Source organism: Myotis nattereri (assembly GCF_964212035.1).
Source record: "Myotis nattereri genome assembly, chromosome: 13".
In the NCBI taxonomy this organism is placed as follows: Eukaryota; Metazoa; Chordata; class Mammalia; order Chiroptera; family Vespertilionidae; genus Myotis; species Myotis nattereri.
This window is the reverse complement of record NC_138088.1, coordinates 59,581,612-59,601,603: the sequence shown is the minus strand read 5'-3', so window position 1 is coordinate 59,601,603 and position 19,992 is coordinate 59,581,612. Positions and strand designations below refer to the sequence as shown.

The 19,992-nt window shown below is 47.8% G+C and overlaps 1 protein-coding gene across 2 annotated transcripts in view; it reads left to right on the top strand.

Annotated features, from left to right (window-relative positions):
* Window positions 1–6,816: 6,816 nt before the first annotated feature.
* The window catches only part of EDRF1 (erythroid differentiation regulatory factor 1), a 29,645-nt gene continuing 16,469 nt past the window's right edge, over window positions 6,817–19,992 (top strand). Inside the window, exons 1-12 of one of the 2 annotated variants that reach the window (XM_081104806.1) lie at window positions 6,817–7,103; window positions 8,042–8,250; window positions 10,189–10,255; window positions 10,805–10,930; window positions 11,665–11,789; window positions 12,042–12,198; window positions 15,316–15,417; window positions 15,680–15,801; window positions 16,412–16,523; window positions 19,137–19,284; window positions 19,367–19,475; window positions 19,731–19,842. In XM_081104806.1, the coding sequence (XP_080960932.1) occupies window positions 6,996–7,103; window positions 8,042–8,250; window positions 10,189–10,255; window positions 10,805–10,930; window positions 11,665–11,789; window positions 12,042–12,198; window positions 15,316–15,417; window positions 15,680–15,801; window positions 16,412–16,523; window positions 19,137–19,284; window positions 19,367–19,475; window positions 19,731–19,842 (1,497 nt within the window). In that variant the 5' untranslated portion in view covers window positions 6,817–6,995. The remainder of the gene's footprint in view (window positions 7,104–8,041; window positions 8,251–10,188; window positions 10,256–10,804; window positions 10,931–11,664; window positions 11,790–12,041; window positions 12,199–15,315; window positions 15,418–15,679; window positions 15,802–16,411; window positions 16,524–19,136; window positions 19,285–19,366; window positions 19,476–19,730; window positions 19,843–19,992) is intronic. The other variant, XM_081104805.1, reaches the window with a different exon arrangement.

Sequence of the window (19,992 nt, the reverse complement as noted above, 5' to 3'; positions counted from 1 at the left end):
CTCCGGCCACCCCCAGGTGCCTGAGGAGCACACGCGTGTGGCTTGGAAACCGTTCCTGGCGGGCAATGACCGGCTCGGAGGATGCACTCACAAGACCGTCAGGGCGCCCCGCGGGGAGGGCCGTGCCGCCGCCGACCTGCCCCAGTGGCCGGCACCGCGTCCTGAGCGTTCGAGCTCATCCGGATCCAGGAAAGGAGCGCCTCCCAGCGCTGCCAGAACCCTTCCCACGTAGCCTCACATCCTTCGCTCGGATGCTATTCGTCTACAGAGCAGCGATGAAATAGCCACCGCCCACCGACTAAGTGAGGTGCCGAGCGGTTGTAACCACGCGTGCCAGGCAAGCTCACATCAAGGTCTGCGCTGTCTTAGACTTTAAAACTCTTCTGCTTTCGTCACATTAGGTGTGGAAGGAAAACACAGACCATTCACTTGACCGTATCCTTGACTTAGAGTATCTAGCCTTTGGGTGCTGATACTATGGGATGTCCAAAGTAGTCTTGGTAAAAGCCATGGTTTATAAACTTTATCACACAATTATCAGGTTAAGAATTTCTGAACATGCTGCCCCAACATATGTATAATTATTTATTTATAAATTATACACTAGCAGTAATGCAATCACGTAAAAATAGAACAGTAGAAATGTTTAAGTCTAAAACAATCGGTGTTTAAAATGTTTTAACTTTGACTGCAAACTAGTTCCATGCTCACTGCTATTTTTAAAAAGAGGTTAAAGTGGTCGCATAGGTTTCTTTAATTTTCGCGACTCCTGGTTGAAAACATTGCGACATAACCACTGGAAGTGTCCCTTGAAGTTCAGTTTATTGTGAAATTTGTTTTTATGGCTGTCACTGCTTAACGATCTCAAACGAGGAGTACATTTGGGAGAATCCATGGTCTAGGACAGCCGTGGGCAAACTACGGCCCGCGGGCCGGACCCGGCCCGTTTGAAATGAATAAAACTATTGAAAAAAAAGACTGTACCCTTTTATGTAATGATGTTTACTTTGAATTTATATTAGTTCACACAAACACTCCATCCATGCTTTTGTTCCGGCCGCCGGTCCAGTTTAAGAACCCATTGTGGCCCTCGAGTCAAAAAGTTTGCCCACCGCTGGGCTAGGAGCTCACCAAGTCACAGGCTCCTTTCCCTCGTATCCGCAAATCATGCAAAGGTTGGCACAGAAATGTGGCTACTCAGTCTCCATCTTCTTTGAAGTCCATCAGTCTTTCTTACGAGACAATTAAATGGTATCGGGAATAACAGAGATTTAGATGGTTGCTTTACCTGCAACTTGTTGACTCTGTACATGAGGAGGAAAGGTGAACTGGCAGTTAGCAGGGAACAAAGTTAAAAACAGGATGGGGGAGAGAGAGAGAGAGAGAGAGAGAGAGAGAGAGAGAGAGAGAGAAGAGAGAGATTGAGAGGACAAGCCCTGCTGGCAGCCTGGAACAGCCGAGCTTGCAGACACATTTTGGGGTAAACAAATCAGGTGCAGCTGACAGGCCAGTCAGGGCATTCCGAGAGGACCAACTCGCGGGGCAAAGCAGACAGTGAAGACGTGGGCAGACGTGCAGAGCCCTGCCCGTGTGGCCCGCTCACAGGAGGCGTGCTGTCCCGGTGGGATGCCCTGTCTCCTCCCCTGAGCACTCCTGCCTTAGGGAAGCTGTTGGTTCCTCTGCACATTTAGACACAGATATGTATTTTAAATCTGCTCTTACTGCTTTCAGAGAGGGGGAGGGAGAGGAAGATAGAAACATCAATGAGAGAAACATCAACATCAACAGTGATTGGCTGCCTCCTGCACAACCCCCGCCCCCCACCAGCCATGTGTCTGACCTCTTGGTGCCTGGGTCGATGCTCAGCCGCTGAGCCACGTTTAAAATGCAAACTCTGCATTTAGAAATTTGTTTCTAAGTTAAGTGTGCGGATAATGGGCTTTTTTAAATAGGCGATACACATCATTTTTAGCCACCAGATCACGTAACGTTGGAGACATGTCCAAACATCTATTTTCAAAAACGCTCTCTTCAGAGCATAAGGGGTTTTTTTTGAAAAGATGACTTTCTCACTCGTTGTGAAAAACTTCACCTTGACGGAACAGAGTAAGTCTGTTTGTTTTCGTGAAACCCTCTCAGTAGCATCCTAATGACGGCGACTTATCCCAGAAGAGATGAGAACATGTGGAGCATGTTTTGTAAAAGAAAATCTAGAAATTCGTTTTTAAAGCTTGGCAACTCTTTTAAGTGCTTGGTCACAAGATGACCTGTGAGGTTTTCGAGGTTCCCCTCATCGTATTACAAAAGCTCTGAAAACATTCTCCGAAGGGCCTTGTCCCCAAATGTAACCATGTGATGGCATCCAATAGCCCATCTAAGCCCCCATACGCTGTGTAGACTCCATGATGGCCCAGGGGTACCAGTGCCCCTTTTGGGGGTGCATTGGTCTTGCCTGCCACACCTATGCCGCACTTGACCATGTGGCTCATTTCGGACAAATGTGTGTGACATGGTGTTTGTCAATTCTGATCGGAAGTGGCGCTGCGCCAGTCGAGGCTGCTCCATCAGCCCGGGTCCAGAGCAAAGATGACAGGGACGGGTGACAGTATGCCGCAAATGTCGCCTGCCACATACTTGTACCTAAAATTGTGGACGTTCTTATCCTGAACATTTTTTTCATAGTTTATCTGAAACTTCCATTTAATGTACCGTCCTGTATCTGACCTGGCAACCCTAGCTGGAGGTCCCTGACATCTGGGGGATGTTTGTTTCAGCCTATAACCCAATCTCGCTTGACTAACACACCAGCCGACCATGGCCCAAGGAAAGGCCCATGTGTACGTTAAGTCTTAGCAAGGCTTAATTTTGCCCTCACTTTTCGGGTTTTAGGAAAAGGAAGTTACAGGTCTTCCAGCACCAGAGAAAACTGGCTTTGGCGGTCACTGTCCCCAGGTGACCTCCCTCAAAATGTACATTCCCTGACCACACCCCAAACACACTGCTTTAGAACCTTGGGGTGTCTGGAGGTGTCCTCGGGTGATTCTGAAATAAATTGATGTTCCACTGGCCTATATATTATTTCAGAGAGGAAGGGAGAGGGAGAGAGGGATAGAAACACCAATGATGAAAGAGAATCATTGATCGGCTGCCTCCTGCATGGCCCACACGGAGGATCCGAGCCTGCGACCCAGGCACGTGTCCTGACTGGGAATCAAACCATGACCACCTGGTTCATAAATTGATGCTCAACCACGGAGCCACGCTAGCCGGGCTGCAATTTAGCTTTACTCTCTCTTCCACCTCTAAGTCCAAGACCAGGACCCGGGAACTCGGGGCCTTTCAATGTCCCACAAGCAGAGTAAACAGATGAGGCTGGGCAGGTGTGAGACGCTAGGGCATGGAAGGGGACTGTGGCAAGCTGAAGGGCACAGCCCCAGTCGAATTGCTCCCCTCTCTGCAGCGGGGAGAGGGGCTGTTTAGGAGCTCCCAGGGCCCTGGGCACCTCTGTCTTACAGATTACTATCTACCTGTATAGGTTTCTGAAAGGATGTCTAATTTTGCTTTGAATACTGTGTGCTAGGAGAAGCCAAATACATTTTTAATTGACTGGGATGTCTCTGAAATCGTCATGCAGGCTGGGAGGACTTTTGTAATCAAAGTCTAACCTATAAATTTTAGAATGGAACAAACTGTGATGCTAACTTTAACCAGGAAAGATTCTGACACTGATATACTTGGGAGACACTTCATTAAACATCTTTGGCTTTGAATTTGCAGAGGTAAGAAATATTTCAGAGCCAACAACATTGTTTTTATGTCCCGAACATTCTGAAAAGCATTTTGAAAGCCTGTTGGCACTAGTTATTCTACCTGCCTTGCCTAAGGGCTGACACAGCGCGCTGTGCCGGGTGTTGGTAAAACAGATGATCAGACAGGGCGCTCTCCCTTGAGGAGCTCACAGTTGGAGAGGGAGGCAGACACAAACAGGCAGTTTTCCTGTTGAGAGACAAGTGCAGGATAAAGCTTTGGAAACAAAGGAGGGAGGTGCCAGGAGAGACCATCCCGCAACACGTCTAGACAACCTGTTCCATCAGCAGAAAACTATAAGCAGGTTTTTCAGAAATATACTTTTTATTGATGTCAGAGAGGAAGGGAGAGGGAGATAGAAACATCAATGATGAGAGAGAATCACTGATCGGCTGCCTCCTGCACGTCCACCACTGGGATCAATCCCACAACCCGGGCATGTGCCCTGACCGGGAATCGAACTTTGACCTCCTGGTTCATAGGTCGACACTCAACCACTGAGCCACATTGGCTGGACTAAGCAGTTTATTTATTCAACAAACAATGTTTAAGTGGTGAGAGCATCAGGCACAGGGGAGGCAGGCAAACAGGGGGAGTGCAGACTGGCGACAAGAACCAGGATCACCACCTGCAGCACAGAGGCCACAGGTGATGAAGTGCATCCCGAAGGGTGTCGGGAGCAGGGAGGAGGGGGATAGGGAAGGAGGGGAAGGGCAGACGCTGGAACAATACAAAAATGAGCCTAAATAAGCATCTTAAAATGCAAAATTCTGGAAGTAATGATTCATGTTTTCCCACATTCTATTTCAATCACATTAGGAACAATGATAACTTTTTAAAAAACCCACAGCACATAAATGTTTTTGAATAGGGAAAAGAAAAATTAATAAGCATTCAAAACTGGAAGAATGAATGAACGTATCTCCTGCCCTCAGGGATCACCCTCCTTTACCACCTAAATCTCTCTTGCCCTAGCCCTGGGAGTGGCTCCAGGAAACCCCGCCCTTCGCAGACAGCCCCCCACCCCCACCCCCCACCCCCTCAGCCTGACAACCCCCTGTGCTCCAGGATCCTCCCTGCTGCTGAACTCTCTCTTTCTGGCTCTCTCCATTTCACTCTCCGCCTCTTCACAGGCTGTTTCCAGCACATTTCCCACTAAACACCATCAACAAGCGCTCTGGCACTGACTTCTCAAATGATCTGAACAAAGAATCACTGCTAACTCAGAAATCCCTTCTTACAAAGAATCCTATATAATGAAAGGCTAATATGCAAATCATGTGTCATATTGAACCAGGAGGTCACGGTTACATTCCCAGTCAGGGCACATACCTGGGTTGAAAGTTTGATCCCCAGTAAGGGGCGTGCAGGAGGCAGCCAATCAATGATTTTCTCTCATCACTGATATTTCTATCTCCCTTTCTTCCTCTCTAAAGTCAATAAAAATGTATTTTTAAAAAATTATATTTTACTATAAAATACAGGCATACCTTGGAGATATGGCAGGTTCTGTTCAAGATCACCATATCGAATAGCAAGAAGAGCAATGTGAGTGGTCATTTTTGTGCTGGTGGGGGGTTTTGTCTTTAGTTTGTAAAAAAAACGCAACACCCGTGAAGCACAATAAAGTTATGCACAATAAAATGAGGTCTCCCTGTAATGCATGATCAGAAAGAAAATAAAGAAAACTTTAAGGAATATCTTTTAAACCACTTCATCTTTCCACTCATGTGTTTATGGACATAGATACAGCAACAGACATGCTTTTAAAATTAGGATCATATTGCATATTTGCTTTTAAAAATCATTTAACATCATGTACAATTTAAATGTTCCTGAAAAACAATAGTTGCACACGTTAATGGTATTATGGACAAAAAATAGACTTAACCATCCTCCTAATGTTAGATATTAGTGTTCAGTGTTTTACTATGATAACAACGTATTATTACTTGCAAAAAAACCCCAAAATAATCGACTACAAAATGCCAACAAAATAAGTATCAAAACCAACTCGTGTTGACGTTCCTACAAAATGTACTGTTGCATCGAATTCCTTGTTAGATATAATTCATAAAAATGTTGTTACGTTTGAAAACTGTCGGTGCAGCTTCTTCAGTCGCAAGGCTTTCTGAATGTACACAGTGAGTGACCAGGGCCTAATGGAACGGAGAAAGCCACATATGTAACTGCAAGAGAAACTAATTCAAAAAAAACAACTTCCAACATTTTATGCAAAAGCAAGCGAATTTGTATGAAGGACGTGGCTGCATCCTCCCACCCTTGGTATGACCCTGGGTGCGGAGCCGAGGCTGCGCGCGCCCTGCACCTGCAAAGCGTACAGCGGCCCGGCTAGTGCCCCACCCCCGCTCGCAGCCCTGGCCCCTCTCCTGGGGTCTGCAAGCCACGCGGCCGCTCGGACCCGGGTGTCTCAGGCACCGCGGCGCTGGAGCAGCCCCTGGACCGCCCGGACCGCCCGTGGCTAGCTCCCGGGGCCCGACGCACAGCGGGCTCCCCAACGGTGCTGCGAGTCACTGCGCTGCGAACCCTTCAGGGAAGGCGGAGGCCCCTTCTGCGCAGCTGGGCGCCGCGGCCACCCTCGGGACTGCGGCCACGCGGGCATTGTGATGCGGCGACGGGACGCGCAGGCGGGGCGGCTGGAACCGGAGCGCCCCTCACCTGCGCGCGTCTCCGCGAGCCCGTGTAACCCGAGGGGGCACGAGGCTGGGAGAGGCCAACGCTGCACACCGCCCAGCTCGGAGCGCGGGCTACGCCGAGAGCAGCGCGCCCCCTCCCACGCGGCGAGGACCTCGGCGACGCCGGCCGAGCACCGAGGCCGAGCGCCAGGAACTATTTGTCAACAAAGACCAGCCGTTGGCAAGGGGTGGAGCCTGGAGGTCAGCTATCGCGAGAAGTGGTCTTCCGCGGAGGCTCTGACAGGCGCAGGCGCACTACAGCGCCGGCCCCGCCGGGAAGGTGGCCGCCACCGGGGGAGGCGGGGCCGGGCCTCGGGCGCAAAGCTCGCGAGACGTGGACGCGCCGCCGCAACTCCTTTCTGTGAGAGACCGGAAGTGTGGTGTGGGGGGCGTCCCTGGAGCGCGCTCTGCTGTGCGGCGGCGTCGCTGGGCCCGGGTTCCTGTGGCGGCTGCGCGGGTCCCGCCTCGCCTGGTCTCCCTTGGACCGGGGTGATGGGGGACTCCAAGGAGGCCGGGGCCGAGGCTCCGCCGGCCGGCGCCACGGCTCGCGGAGGACTCAGCCTCCTGTCCCAGGGCGAGTCCGAGGAACCTTGTGCACAGGTGCGTCCGCCGCGGGGCTACGGGGCTGCGGGGCCGCGGGGTGCGGGGCTGTGGGCCCGCTCGGCCGGGAGGGATGTCACGGTTCCCGGCGGCCTCTGGCGCCCTCTCCGCGCCTCTCGGCAGCCCCGGGACGCAGTGCAGCCGGCGCGCCCGCCCAAGTCGGGGATGCAGGTGTGTCCTCGCCAGTCATCGCATCAGAGGCAGCCGCATCCCCCGCGGTGGCCGGTGGGGGAGGCAGACACTGTGCTCTCAGGGCGCGCATGTAAATACAGGGTGAACCCCAAAGTGTACGCACACACTAAATAATTACAGAGGCGCCCTTGGTCAGCATGCATGCCATTTTCAAATGAGCTCTCAGCTGTGAAAGCGTGTGTGTATTTGGGGGGGGGGGGAGCGGGGGGACGCCTGTATGGGGTTCCAGAATGCGACCCAGTGGTGCAAAGGTGGAGGGAAAGACAGGGTGCCTGTCGGGCCCTAGACCGGCCCCGGGCCGGCCTCGCAGGTGCCGTTGGTCCATTAGTAAACGTTTGCTTGAAAAGCAACGAAGCCTCGCAAGTCTCTCCGCAAACTACTTCCTACCTGGCGTGGGTTGCCGAAATGTAAACGCCTCTTGGACGCCGAACAGAGGTTTTCGCAGATGCGTTCAGTTGGCGGGATAGCATCGCGCCCCTTGGCTCCTGCCTCTCCCGTTTCTAAGAATAACGTTTAGAAGGTGGGCTGGTTGGCCTGTTCCCCAGCTGACAGCCGTCACCCTCCCACTCCTCCACGCGGGTTTTTCTTTGAGGTTATGTAAAAACAAGAAAAAGAAAAAAGAGCTGGCTAAATGCGACAGCGTATTCCGCGCTGTCGTCCGCCCCGATGGGCTCTTTCCTCTTGTCAGACGGTGGGGTGTCTCCTCCCCGGGAGTGCTCACTGCAGCGGGTGGCTGTGTCCCCCAGGGCTCCGCGCCGTTCCTCGGGGGCAGCGAGGTGAAGAGCCGGGCCGTGGTGAAGTACTCCTCGGCCCCCCCTCGGGCCGCCTTCGCGCGCCTGGAAGAGAAGACAGACTTGAAACTGCCCCCTGCCAACTGGCTACGGGAGAGCGCCAAGCTGGGGCCCGCGGGCACCGCCATCCTGGGCACCAGCAAGAAGAGCAAGCCGTTTTCCAGGTGAGTGCCCGTGGGTGGCGTCTTCCCGGGGCCCGCCAACCCCTGCTCCGCCCGGAACGCTGACACCTGCTCTTCCGCTTAATCGTCAGCTCCTCGACTGCCTGCGGTCTCTCTCTGGGAAAAGGTCCTATTTGACTTCCGGGGCCCCGTCTTCCCCCTGCTAATAGGGTCATGTCGTCATCGGAAGATGCCGACGGCACATGCCTGTCTCAGGTCTGCGCCACGTCTGAACACAGCTGAGTTCTGACCCCTAGACTTCCAGCAGATGTTTTGTTTTTAGCCAGTGTCCATGCCTTTTGCATATGTGAACACGGAGCCTTAGGGTGGCGCCGAAGAAGAAAACCCTTAAGGCGGCCTGGTCCGTCCTGCGCGGTTTTTCATGAACATGTGAAGCGCCCAGCCTGTTTTGTCTTCTGGGCGGAAAGGATAGTGCCAGTCACCGGGGACTGACTGGGTGCTTAACGTGTTAAATGGCGGGGGTTGTCGGGTCTGAAAAGGCCTGATGCGGAAAGCCAGCATGTTGGTTGGGTGGCTTGAACCCTTGACTGTGACACTTGCTGGAAATGCTGCTGGTGGTACTTGAGAGAGTAACCTGGGTCTTCCTGAGAATAATGTATGAACGTCCACATTCTTGTAGACCATTGAATGTGTGGGGTCCTCCTCCTTCCTCTCAGTGATTGAACCCAAAGTATTTCCATACCACATGTGGCAAGAGCCATACATACATTAATACCTTATGAGCCAGTAGGTTGGAAATTACCCTCATGCCACTCGAGGTAAAAGTTCTATTTACAAAATGGTGTTTGTCTGTAGCAGTATTTCTACTAGCAAAAGTTGGAAGTAGTGCGCGTGTCTTCTTTTAGAAGAACGGCTTAGTAAACTATGGTATGCAAACACAAATGTTAGAAGGTGAGCCCTAGCCGGGCCGCTTAGTGGTTAGAGCATCTGCCCTCTGACTGAAGGATTCCGGTTACGGGCAGGTACCTCGATTGCAGGCTTGATTCAGTCGGGGTGCGTGCGGGAGGCAACCAATCGATGTCTCTCTCACATCAATGTTTCTCTCTGTCTCTTCCACTCTCTGTAAAAATCAATGGAAAAGATGTCCTCGGTGTGGATTGACAACAATAACAAAAATGTTATAAGGTGATTCACATGGTAATGATATTGACTGTGCAAACACTGTGTTAAGTACTTTATACGTTGATGCCTTTTAATTCTCACCACAACTTCTGAGTTAGGTACTATTACCTAATTTTCGCGTGGACACACAAGCTCAGGAAGGCTAAGTAGCTGGCCCAGCCCACAGAGTAAACCATCAGAGCGCACTTTGAAGTGAGGTGGCCCCAGGTTAGTCTCCTGGCTCCTAACAGAAATGCGGACATGGACGCTTCTCAGGCGTGTGGGTTATGGATGTGCCCCATGTTGTATCTGGCACGACATTGTTTTTCTTTTCTCCTGGCCGAATTGGAGCCGGGTGTATTTGTTTTTCCCATATGTACTTTAAAAGAGTAATATTGTATATCGCTAGGAACACAGTCCCAGACTCACATCCTGATAAATGTTTGTTTCTATTTTTCTTACCTTTCTACCTAAAAAGAATAACATCTTGAACTGTTTTCTCTTGGAGATTTTTTGGGTTTTGCGATTACAAGAATGAAAAGAATTGTTCATTGTTTTTATTCTAGGTGTTTCCTAGTAATTGCTCCTAATGATTATTACTATATTTTATCAGATTTAAGATGCCACTGATTTTAAGTAACACCATTATTTTATATGCCACTAAGAAGGAAAAACTAGCCAGCTGTAATGGTGAGAGGCATGCTGATTTCAGAGATGTCCGAATGTGGGAACTGTGTCCTTGAAGTTGACATTATCTGTGATAAACTCTACCTGCATCACTGTGAGCGTGACCTTTGTGGCCTTTGTTCCCTCCGTTAGCTTTGGGATGGCGTACGACTTTATTGACTCCGTGGGCAACGATGTGGACGTTGTCTCTGACTCTGAGGTAAGTGTCCTGATGGGGAGGCCATCGGTGCTGGGCACTTACCCCTGCTCTGTGCAGGACCTTGAAAACCTGATGAAATGAGGCCACTGTCTGATTATCAAATGCCTCTCCTTCAGAGAGGAAGGAATAACCCCCAAAACACTGGCAGTGGTAACAATACCAATGTTGATGGTTATGTTTTTTAAAAAGAGCAGTTACGAGTGATTAGAATATTTGGGATGATTTTGTATGTTACCAATTGAGAATGAGATATGATGCTTCTGGCAAAATCGATGGCTCCTTAGTTGGTCATTTGTATCTGATATGCTGAAAGCCTAGGTCGGTGCAAGTGTGACCGTCAGCTAGGTTAACAGGATGACTTGTAAAGTGCAGGTGATTGAGGTTTGGAAGAGCTGTCTTTTGTGTGTTTGCATTTAGCTTTCTGTGGAAAGTACAGTTTGTATAACCTTAGGGAAATAAGGTTTATTATGCTTTAAAATGGAATGAAGTTAAAAATGGAATCACACTGAAAAAGGTCTTTCTAAACTCTTTCCTCTTCATTTTCTTAAGAACATAAAAAAGCTCCTGAAGATCCCCTACAGCAAGTCCCACGTGAGCATGGCCGTACACCGCGTCGGGAGGACCCTCCTGCTGGACGAGCTGGACATCCAGGAGCTCTTTATGAGGTCTTCCCAGGTAGGACTCTGAACCCACCTGCACGCAGCATTTCAGCAGCCTGAGGGCACCAGAAGGATGACTTGTTTCCAAGAAAGGCCAAAGTGCAAACAAAGGAGTACTTCCGCAGCCAGAAGCCGGGTCTCACAGAGAATAACAAGTGGAAAGGAGAGAATTGGCAAGAAACTTACTGATACCAGCCAGCAGAATGCTTGCAAGGAAAAGAATGGAGCCAATGAAAAAGTGGTGAAAAGTCTGAAATTGAAGGGACTAGGTTAAATTTTTGAAAAAAATATCTCCTTTAAAGAGATTCTCATGAAACATGGCTGCCAGGAAATGTGGAAAATGTTATTCTTCTGAATATATAGTTATTATAATTAACTGGTTCATTTAAAGCAGTGCCTCTCAAACAATGTTGATAAATGCCTGTTTTCCCCCCCAATGTATAGATAATGAATGCTTTTGCACAAAATAACCATGTTGCCATTTCCCAAGGCTTACTCTCCATGTCTGTACTTACCTTTGCGTGCACTGTTTGCAAATAGTTCATGGTCCTACCAGTCCCATAGCTATTATTTAAAGACTATTCTTGCAATGTGTTGGTAAAGGAAGATAAGTTATGGTGACTTACATTGAATATGTATTTCTGAAACAGTATTCAAAAAGTAAAGAGTACTTCCTGTAAAAAGAGTAATGGGTAACAAATTGTTTTGACTACATGTTTCTTGTATTGATTAATTTCTTATGTTATTCAGACTGGTGATTGGACGTGGCTGAAAGAGTTTTATCAGAGACTTATTGATCAGAAGTGGCAGAGGAAGAAAAAGAGCAAAGAGCATTGGTATCAAAAGGCTATTCTTTCCAAGTTTTTATATTACAGGTACTTGGCTATTTGTTTATTTTATCTTAAAGAGGAAAAATTAAATTCTGATCTAAAATTTAATTTTGAAGCCAGGAAAAATAATAATTTAAGGTTTGCCACTATGGTATTGTTTACATTTCAATGTCTTATATTTCTTTTCTTTAAAAGTAAGATTTATGCTTGGTTATAGAGTCTGGTTTTAAAAAGTAGTAGACTTGCATGAGCTGACCCTTAACGACAGTGTGATATTTCTATTTCTGATTTGGCCAGTATCAATGGCGATGGAGCCGCGCAGCCCGTCCCATCTGCTGCAGAGCAGCGAGAATCATCCAGTTCAGACCAGACAGGTGACTCGGACGGGGCGTCGTGGCCCGCCCCCTTTGAAATGCCTTCTCCGGTTTCCGAAGATCCCAGTGCTTCCAGTCAGGTGAGTGAGTACTCCGAGGCTCACTCAGCAAACTCATTTAAGAAGACGAAACCAATTATCTTGCCAATAAAAATAGATGAATAGGAATACAAAATATTCTACCAATTTATGTCTCACAATTATAAAATCATACTTCTTTTAGTTTGGTGTTTTTTTTTAAGGAATTTGCAGGAGATATGAATGGCTAGATCAGATTTTCTTAAATTAAAAATTTTAAATATTTAAAAAATGTTCTCAGCATTTAACGTAGCTCACCAATATGTTTATCAATGCTGATTATCTCCTAAAAGTCATAAGATTACTATAATATATAATAAATATAGTGATGTAGTATATTTTAAACTTTAGGTGTAAAGCAAGTGCCTATCAAATATCGACTCAGAGACTGGGTTGTAATTTAAATACTGACCTTAACTTTTAGTCTGATTTTTAGGGCTAAAATCACCCTTAAGATTTTCTGGATGAGGTTCCTGAGGTTTTAACCCACAATAATGTTATGGAGCTTTTAGAAAGGAAGAGAGAGTAGAATGCATTGTCTCTTTTTGTCTCTTACATTCTTGGTTTCTTCTTATTGCTTGTTTAGTTTTGTCATTGTTTCTATCAAAGTAAAAAAGAACTCCACAGGTGTGAATTGTATATGTCTGTTTTCAGGTAAACCTATTGATAAACTTAAAGGAGATAAAAATAGGATCTTTAACTTGGTAAATTATTTTTCCTCTTGCTCTTTGTTCTCACATATTAAAAATTATTCACCCAGATTATTGCTATCTTTACAAATCATAGGATTACAAGGAGGCAAATAAGTTTAACTTGATTTTAGTTTTTGTAGGTTTTAAGTTGGAAAAACCTTATTAAACTATGTAATGAATTCACATTTCTCCCAAGTTGGGAAAAACTGAGGAAAAGAAAGGAATTACCATGCAAGGTGACAGTGGGAACCAGCAGGAGGGGGTTTGGTGTGGATGAAAAGGGCATGGGGGCTGTGCATGCACAAGGCCCAGGTTAGGCCGCGGGGACTGGTTACACTGGTATGAACACAGGATGTATTAATTTGCTTTGTAGTTAGCCATTATGTTGTATTTGTTTTACACACTTTCATGTATATGATTATAGTTCACCAAAGGAGTTTTTAAAAATTCTTTTTATATTCCTTGACTTCAAAACCTACACATTATAAAAAGGCACAGTAGAAATACCAGTCTCCCCCCACCCACCTCCCCTTCCCATCTGTCCTTACCTTGTGTAGGGCTCCCTATGAGAGACCTTGAAGGCTGTTGAGAAGCTGTAGACTTGCATGTGGAGGAAGTGAACTGGCATCTAGTTAGTGCCTCTTATGCCCTGCACTCTGCGCCATGGGTATACAGTACTGCATACGTGTTATGGTATGTGTTCAGTGTGGATGGTGGCATTTTACAAGTAAACTAAACTCAAAAAGAGCAGATATTTGTCCCTGGTCTCATGGCTGGTGAAGTCCACGCTAGTGTTCAGATCCTTGTGACTTCAGAGGCCTGTTCTCGAGCCGTACTGCACTGTGTCCACATGTTCCACGCGTGTTCAGGATGGCCTCAAAGCAGTTAGATTGTCTGAGCAATGCCATGTGCCGGGAAGAGCTCTCCTGCCATAAAAATAATCTTTCACAGAATGTTTTTAGAACATATACAGCCTAAATTTCAGCATTTAGAGATTTATTTTTGTCTGCAAGCCACCACCTTATGAATTCTTGTTCCCTAAACCTAAACCACCAGTTTGAGGCCTGGGTTAAGCAGTATTAGAGTTGAAATAGGTGAAATAGTTATCTTTATAATGGCCTGAGAGCCAGATCTTTATTTGGAACATCATAACCTAGAGCCCAAACTCTCATTAAAGCAACTACCTGGCAAATACGACTTTGGGAGTTGGTCCACGGGTAGATAACTTGTCCGTGTAATAAATAGTAAAGTTTGAAGCTCTATAGTATTCTTTAAGGGCACAGCAAAAGTGCTGGAGATGGATGCATGCGCACCCACCCCCACACACACAACCTGTGGGTACAGTCACATGCGCTTCTTTGCAGGCAGATGCTAAGCCTGTTAGCATCCCCCAGGACGAGAAGTGAGAGGTCACGGACTACGGTGTGCGCGCACATAAGCATCCCCATCGTGGGGGCTATTGTGGCATTGACATTCGGTTTAAAGTAATGTGTCTTAATGGCAGCTGCCTAATGATTGGAAAACTGACTGGTGGGCTGAGTTTACCACTGTCAGAAGTTCCTCTTTCTAAAAGGGTTTTTCAAAGTACAGTCCACAGGATGTATTGACTTAAACGTGTCCTGAGATGAAGTCAGTTTGAGAACATTGGTCACACAGAGGGGAAGTCGATTTTCTACTACAGAACCTCTTAGAGACGCGGTTGTCAACCTGTGGGTCGCGACCCCTTTGGCGGTCAAACGACCCTTTCACAGGGGTCGCCTAAGACCATCCTGCAGATCAGATATTTACATTACGATTCATAACAGTAGCAACATGAGGGTTATGAAGTAGCAACGAAAATAATTTTATGGTTGGGTCACAACCTGAGGAACTGTATTTAAAGGGCCAGAAGTTTGAGAACCACTGTCTTAGAGGCTTTTCCAGGCTCGGGAGCATTGTTACTCTCCAGACGCAAGTCTACAGCGAGTAGCCTTTGTCACCACTCACTCTGGAAATTTCTACCAAGTATCCCAGGACTAGTGGTCTGTGAAACACATTACAAATGCAAAACTAGAGGCTGTCATCATGACGGGTGTCTCAAAAATAGGGCTGGAGTTTCTCAGGAATGTTTTAATTGCCTGGTGATGGGGTGGCTAAAGGTTAATGGAATTGAAATTTACCCCAAAAAGAGAAAAATTTAAAACTTTGAACGCTAAAGTAATCTTTGATCTTTTCTGAGTGCGCGCTAAATGTGATTGGCTCGCTGCAGTGGCTGGGATAGCTGAGAACTGTCGGAAGCCACCAGTGACGAGAGGTGGGACTATGTCTTAGCCTGATGACAGCAGTAGCTTTGAGGTGCCTGCTTTGAATGCTTAGGTGATACTCTAACAGTAGGCCGTTGATAAGAACTCTGGCAGCAGAATCACTCCTATCCTTGCACTTTTCACAGGGAAGTGAGCCTCTCGAACCCTCATACATAGTGGGGCATCTGGCCTCAGCCCCCAAAGAACAAAACCTGACTACTTTATTCAATGACGGGGAGAACAGTCAGGTATGCTTCCCAGGGTGTCCACGTGGGGACACCCAGCCCCAGCCTACTAGTCGTTAAAGACTAGTCTCCGTTGGAATTCATAGGGGGGAAATCTTCTTGACCCTGAAAGTCCATTTCTAAACAGCTCTGACCTTACAGCTCGGTCATGTTCACTTCAACGCCTTTGTCCTTTCTTTGTTCTAGTCTTTCTGTGGATCGTGGGGGGATTACAGCTCTCCTGTTTATTATATAATCACCTTTCCAATTTTATTTTAAATAAAAGGGTCTTAAAAATGATTTTGTTCGGAATATTCTGTGGACGTTTGAAGATATACATATGTTGGTTGGCTCCAACATGCCTATATTTGGAGGAGGCAGATACCCAGCAGTCAGCTTACGTCTCAGGTAAACCACGCTCGTTTTCCTTAAAACCTCTGTCCATCTGCTCTCACCCATCGATCTGGGCATCCCTCCCGCTCCTGCTAGAATTAAAATGCACAACCAAGAAGGAGCTATTCTCAGGGAATGCTGGGTGCCCTGGAGCTGGTTCTCCCTGGTCCTTGATGAATGGACTCAGAGGTCTTGTACTGGCTTCGTCTTACATCTGAGTCTGCCACTTGTGAAAGTGTGGTAGAATTTATTTACGGTGCAGGAGGTGGCTTTCCAGCGTCCTGTTAATGCTCCAGGTGTGTGTGCTCACATTGGCCAGTGGTGGTTCCGACTTGGGCGGCAGCGTGCAAGGTGGGCAGTCCTCACCGCAGGTTGTTGGAGGAGCGTGCAGTGGGCCCACAGTCACCTGCTGCCATCTTTCCTTTTGTTCCTACTGAAAACTCTTATGGGTTCCAGTTAGAGAAGCAAGCAGAGCTTATGCAGAGATGTTAAATAGAACAGCTATATGGCATTTCCCACATAGGGAGCACAGATGAAAATAGTTAAATGGGAGAAATAAGTCTCAGGTGATTCATTGTGAAACATCTTAATTAAACCAAATAACACCAGAAATGTTACATTTTAGGGATAACAACAAACCAATCAATGTGCTCACTGGAATTGACTATTGGCTGGACAACTTGATCTGTAATGTGCCGGAGCTTGTGATGTGTTTCCATGTAAACGGGATTGTACAGGTGAGACCCAGTGTGTCTTCTCATAACCGCTCAAGAGCAGATTGGTGCAGAGAGAACGCCTCACCGAAGTGGTTAGGCCCTGAAAACCCCGGGTGTACCTTTTGGCAAGGAACGTAGCCGTGAATAAACTGAAATTCGAGTATTTTCACATTTGAGTTGTTGGTAGAATTCTAGATATCACAGGAGGATAATTTTACAGGTAATTTGTGAGAAGGTTATAAATACACTGAGTCTGCACTGTAGCCATAGAACTGTCATTTTAATGCCAGGCACCTATGATGGTTACAGTGTCCATACAGTGGAGATATTGGTTCAGTACTCAGTTATCTGCTCAGTATATGCAGTTTTAGGGAGAGGCCACAGTAGTAGGTCGCCTATAGCACGTTGTTGTTGAGCATGCGCTGTGAGGAGGCACTTTGTCCCCATTATCAATGTTGGGGGAGAAAATAGAATGTGGTCCTGGCTCAGAAAGATAGGATCAGTGGGAAGTGATGTGCAAAGAGGAAGCAGGAGACGCAGGGTCAGCGCTGGAGTGTGATGCACACACAGAAGTCTGATGTTTGTAGAGGGTGAGGTCATTTCTCTTTTGATCTGAAAAACAGACTTCCTGGAAGTGGCATCTTAACTGGATCTTGAATGAGAGATAGCGTCCCCAAAAATACCAGATGGATCTTAAAAGACAAGTGTTAGTAAATGGGGGATTGGTAATCTGTCCAGTTAGGGAGCAAGCCTTCTGTAGCAGAAAGGTTGGGAAGGTCAGCCACATCCCAGGGCCTTGGTGCTGAGCTGAGTGTGGACTTGGTTCAGTTGGGAACCTGGAATTGGTGGACGCTCTGCATCTGGGATGTGAAATTCGTGTGCCGGAATATTAATCTGGGGATGGTGTGTAGGACAGCCTGGGAGGGTTTGGAGACCGGTTATGTATGCATTACTTTTAGGAGTGATGTGCCCTAGCTGGTTTGGCTCAGTGGATAGAGCGTCAGCCTGTGGACTCAAGGGTCCCAGGTTCAATTCTAGTCAAGGGCATGTATCTTGGTTGCGGGCACATCCCCAGTGGGGGGTGTGCAGGAGGCAGCTGATCGATGTTTCTAACTCTCTGTCACTCTCCTCTCCCTTCCTCTCTGTAAAAAATCAATAAAATATATATATATTTTTTTTAAAAAAGGAGTGACGTAATGTCCTCCTACTACGTCATGTCCTCCTACTTAATCAGTACTGAGAATTGACGGCAGTCATAATGGCTCGCGTTTATTGCGTGCTCTTTGTTCCTAGCACTTTGCTAAGTGCGTTGCAGGCATTGTCTTATTGGTGCTCGTGTCAGCTCTGAGCTGCCCGTATGCTAGTGTCCCTTTGGATGGAGAGGGAGACTTGAGAGTCACGGAGCTCGAGTGAGTCATGCAGAGCCATGTCGCTAGTGAGTGGTGGTGCCAGTAGTGGAGCCTGTCTCTGCCGGTGGCCGTGCTCTTAGCCGTCGTGCTGCAGCAGGAACCCCGTGCTCTCCAGCCATCCACTTGCTTGAGCCAGTGTTTCAGGATGGAGGGGGCTTTGGAGATGATTCCAGTTGCACCGTCCCCCACATGGCAGCGTTGAATGAGAGCGGGGAGAGGAGGAGGGGAAGGGAATCCGGGCTCGGGTGCTCAGGGCCAGAATCCTGTGGTATTGCCTGAGGTGGGAAGGTGGAATCTGTGCAGGTGGGGAAGGTGATGTGTTATCGTTGGGCAGTTTAGGGAAAGCATTAAAATGCCCACTGAGCATGTTGAAGTTGCAGGCATTAGAGCAGAGGGGGCTAGAGACAGAGTGGGGTGCCTTCTGCCCAGATCCTGTTGAGTTCCTCCCCAAGGAACTGCAGTAAACGAGAACAGCAGAACCTTTCCCAGGCAGGGGGACGGGGAGGCTTTCAGGCCGAGGGAAGGCGGCCAGAAGCTCTGTAAAAACCAGGAGTGTGTTAGCTGAGCCAGGGACGAGCACCACCCTTAGGACTGGGGTCCAGGTTCCCAGTTGGTTTGGAGTCCCTAGTCTTGGAGTATTTCAGAAATGTGGGCAGAGACGTTTGGGGAAGTGTGACCAGAAGGCAAGCTGGGGACACAATGCAGAGGTGCTTTCAGAGCAGTGGTGCTGTCCGTGTGCCTTTACACATTGCTGCCCGCCCCCATCCCCCGCCCCCCGCTACCCCAGGCTCCATTTCTGTAAAGGAACCGAGTCCTGTTCAAGGGAAGGGTGGTGTTTCCTGGAGAAACTTCCCAGGTGCTTCTAGTGTCTAGGAGTGAAGTCTGCCTCCGGTAACCCTCGTCCCAGTTGAGAGCCATCGGGGTAGATAGAGGAAAGGGTGCCAGGAGGTTTGTTCCAGGTGAGGACAGAAATGAGATCATGCCTACATTCGTGGTTCACAGTTGGGTGATGGCTCTCCCTGGAGAATGACTCCTGTGGTACATGAACAGCGATGCTGACCGGTGGGTCAGATTCCTCTGGGAGCCATAAAAAGATGGAAAACCATTGGTTACATCTCGGTCAGGCTGCACAGGTCTCTGATTGCAGGGCTTGTACGTGTGCTCGCTTTTCAGGAAGAGAAGTGCTGCCGAGGTTTCTCTTACCCGCCCTCTCTCTGTTTTACAGAAGTATGAAATGATAAAGACAGAAGAGATTCCCAATCTGGAAAACTCTAATTTTTCTACTAAAGTCATAAAAGACATTGCACAGAATATTTTATCCTTTCTGAAATCTAATTGCACCAAAGAAGGACATACCTATTGGCTCTTCAAAGGTGAGCAAATTCTTGAACGAATGATAATCCAGTGGATTTGAGCGGCTCCTGGAAGATGAGGTTCCTTTGTTTGTTTTTGCAGCCAGTGGCAGTGACATAGTGAAGCTCTATGATCTCACGACTCTTTGTGAAGAAACCGAAGACAAATACCAGAACCCGTTCACAATGCCGGTGGCTATTCTCTTATACAAGTGAGTGCTGTCGCCAGGGAAAACAAGGAAGAGTAGGCTTTTGTAAATTGTAAAGTGCACAGCCACATCCCCCGAGCCAACTATTTATATTTACACACACATACACACACACAGTCAACACCAAAAAAAACTGCAGGGAGGGTAACTTTGGTTGTTTCTGTGGCCCTTACTCTGTGGGTGGAAAGGGGGCAGCCCATACTTGAACCTTGCAGAGAAGGATGAGTGGGCGTCAAGGTGATAGAAATGTTTTTTTAGGGTTGCCTGCAACATGATGATGAAGAAGAACCAAAATAAGAAACACTACGGAACTATCAGAACACTGCTTCTCAACTGTGTTAAATTGTTGGACAAAAGCAGACACCCTCAAGTAAGAGTGACACCTGTGTGCTCTGTGAGAACAGGCTAGCGGTCTGACGGGTGTGCCTGGCACTGAAGCCACTGGCCGTAGTGTGTACCTGCCTCTCTGTGTCTGGGGGACGGGGCGGTGGGGAGGGGGTGCTGGGGAGGGTGTTGGAGC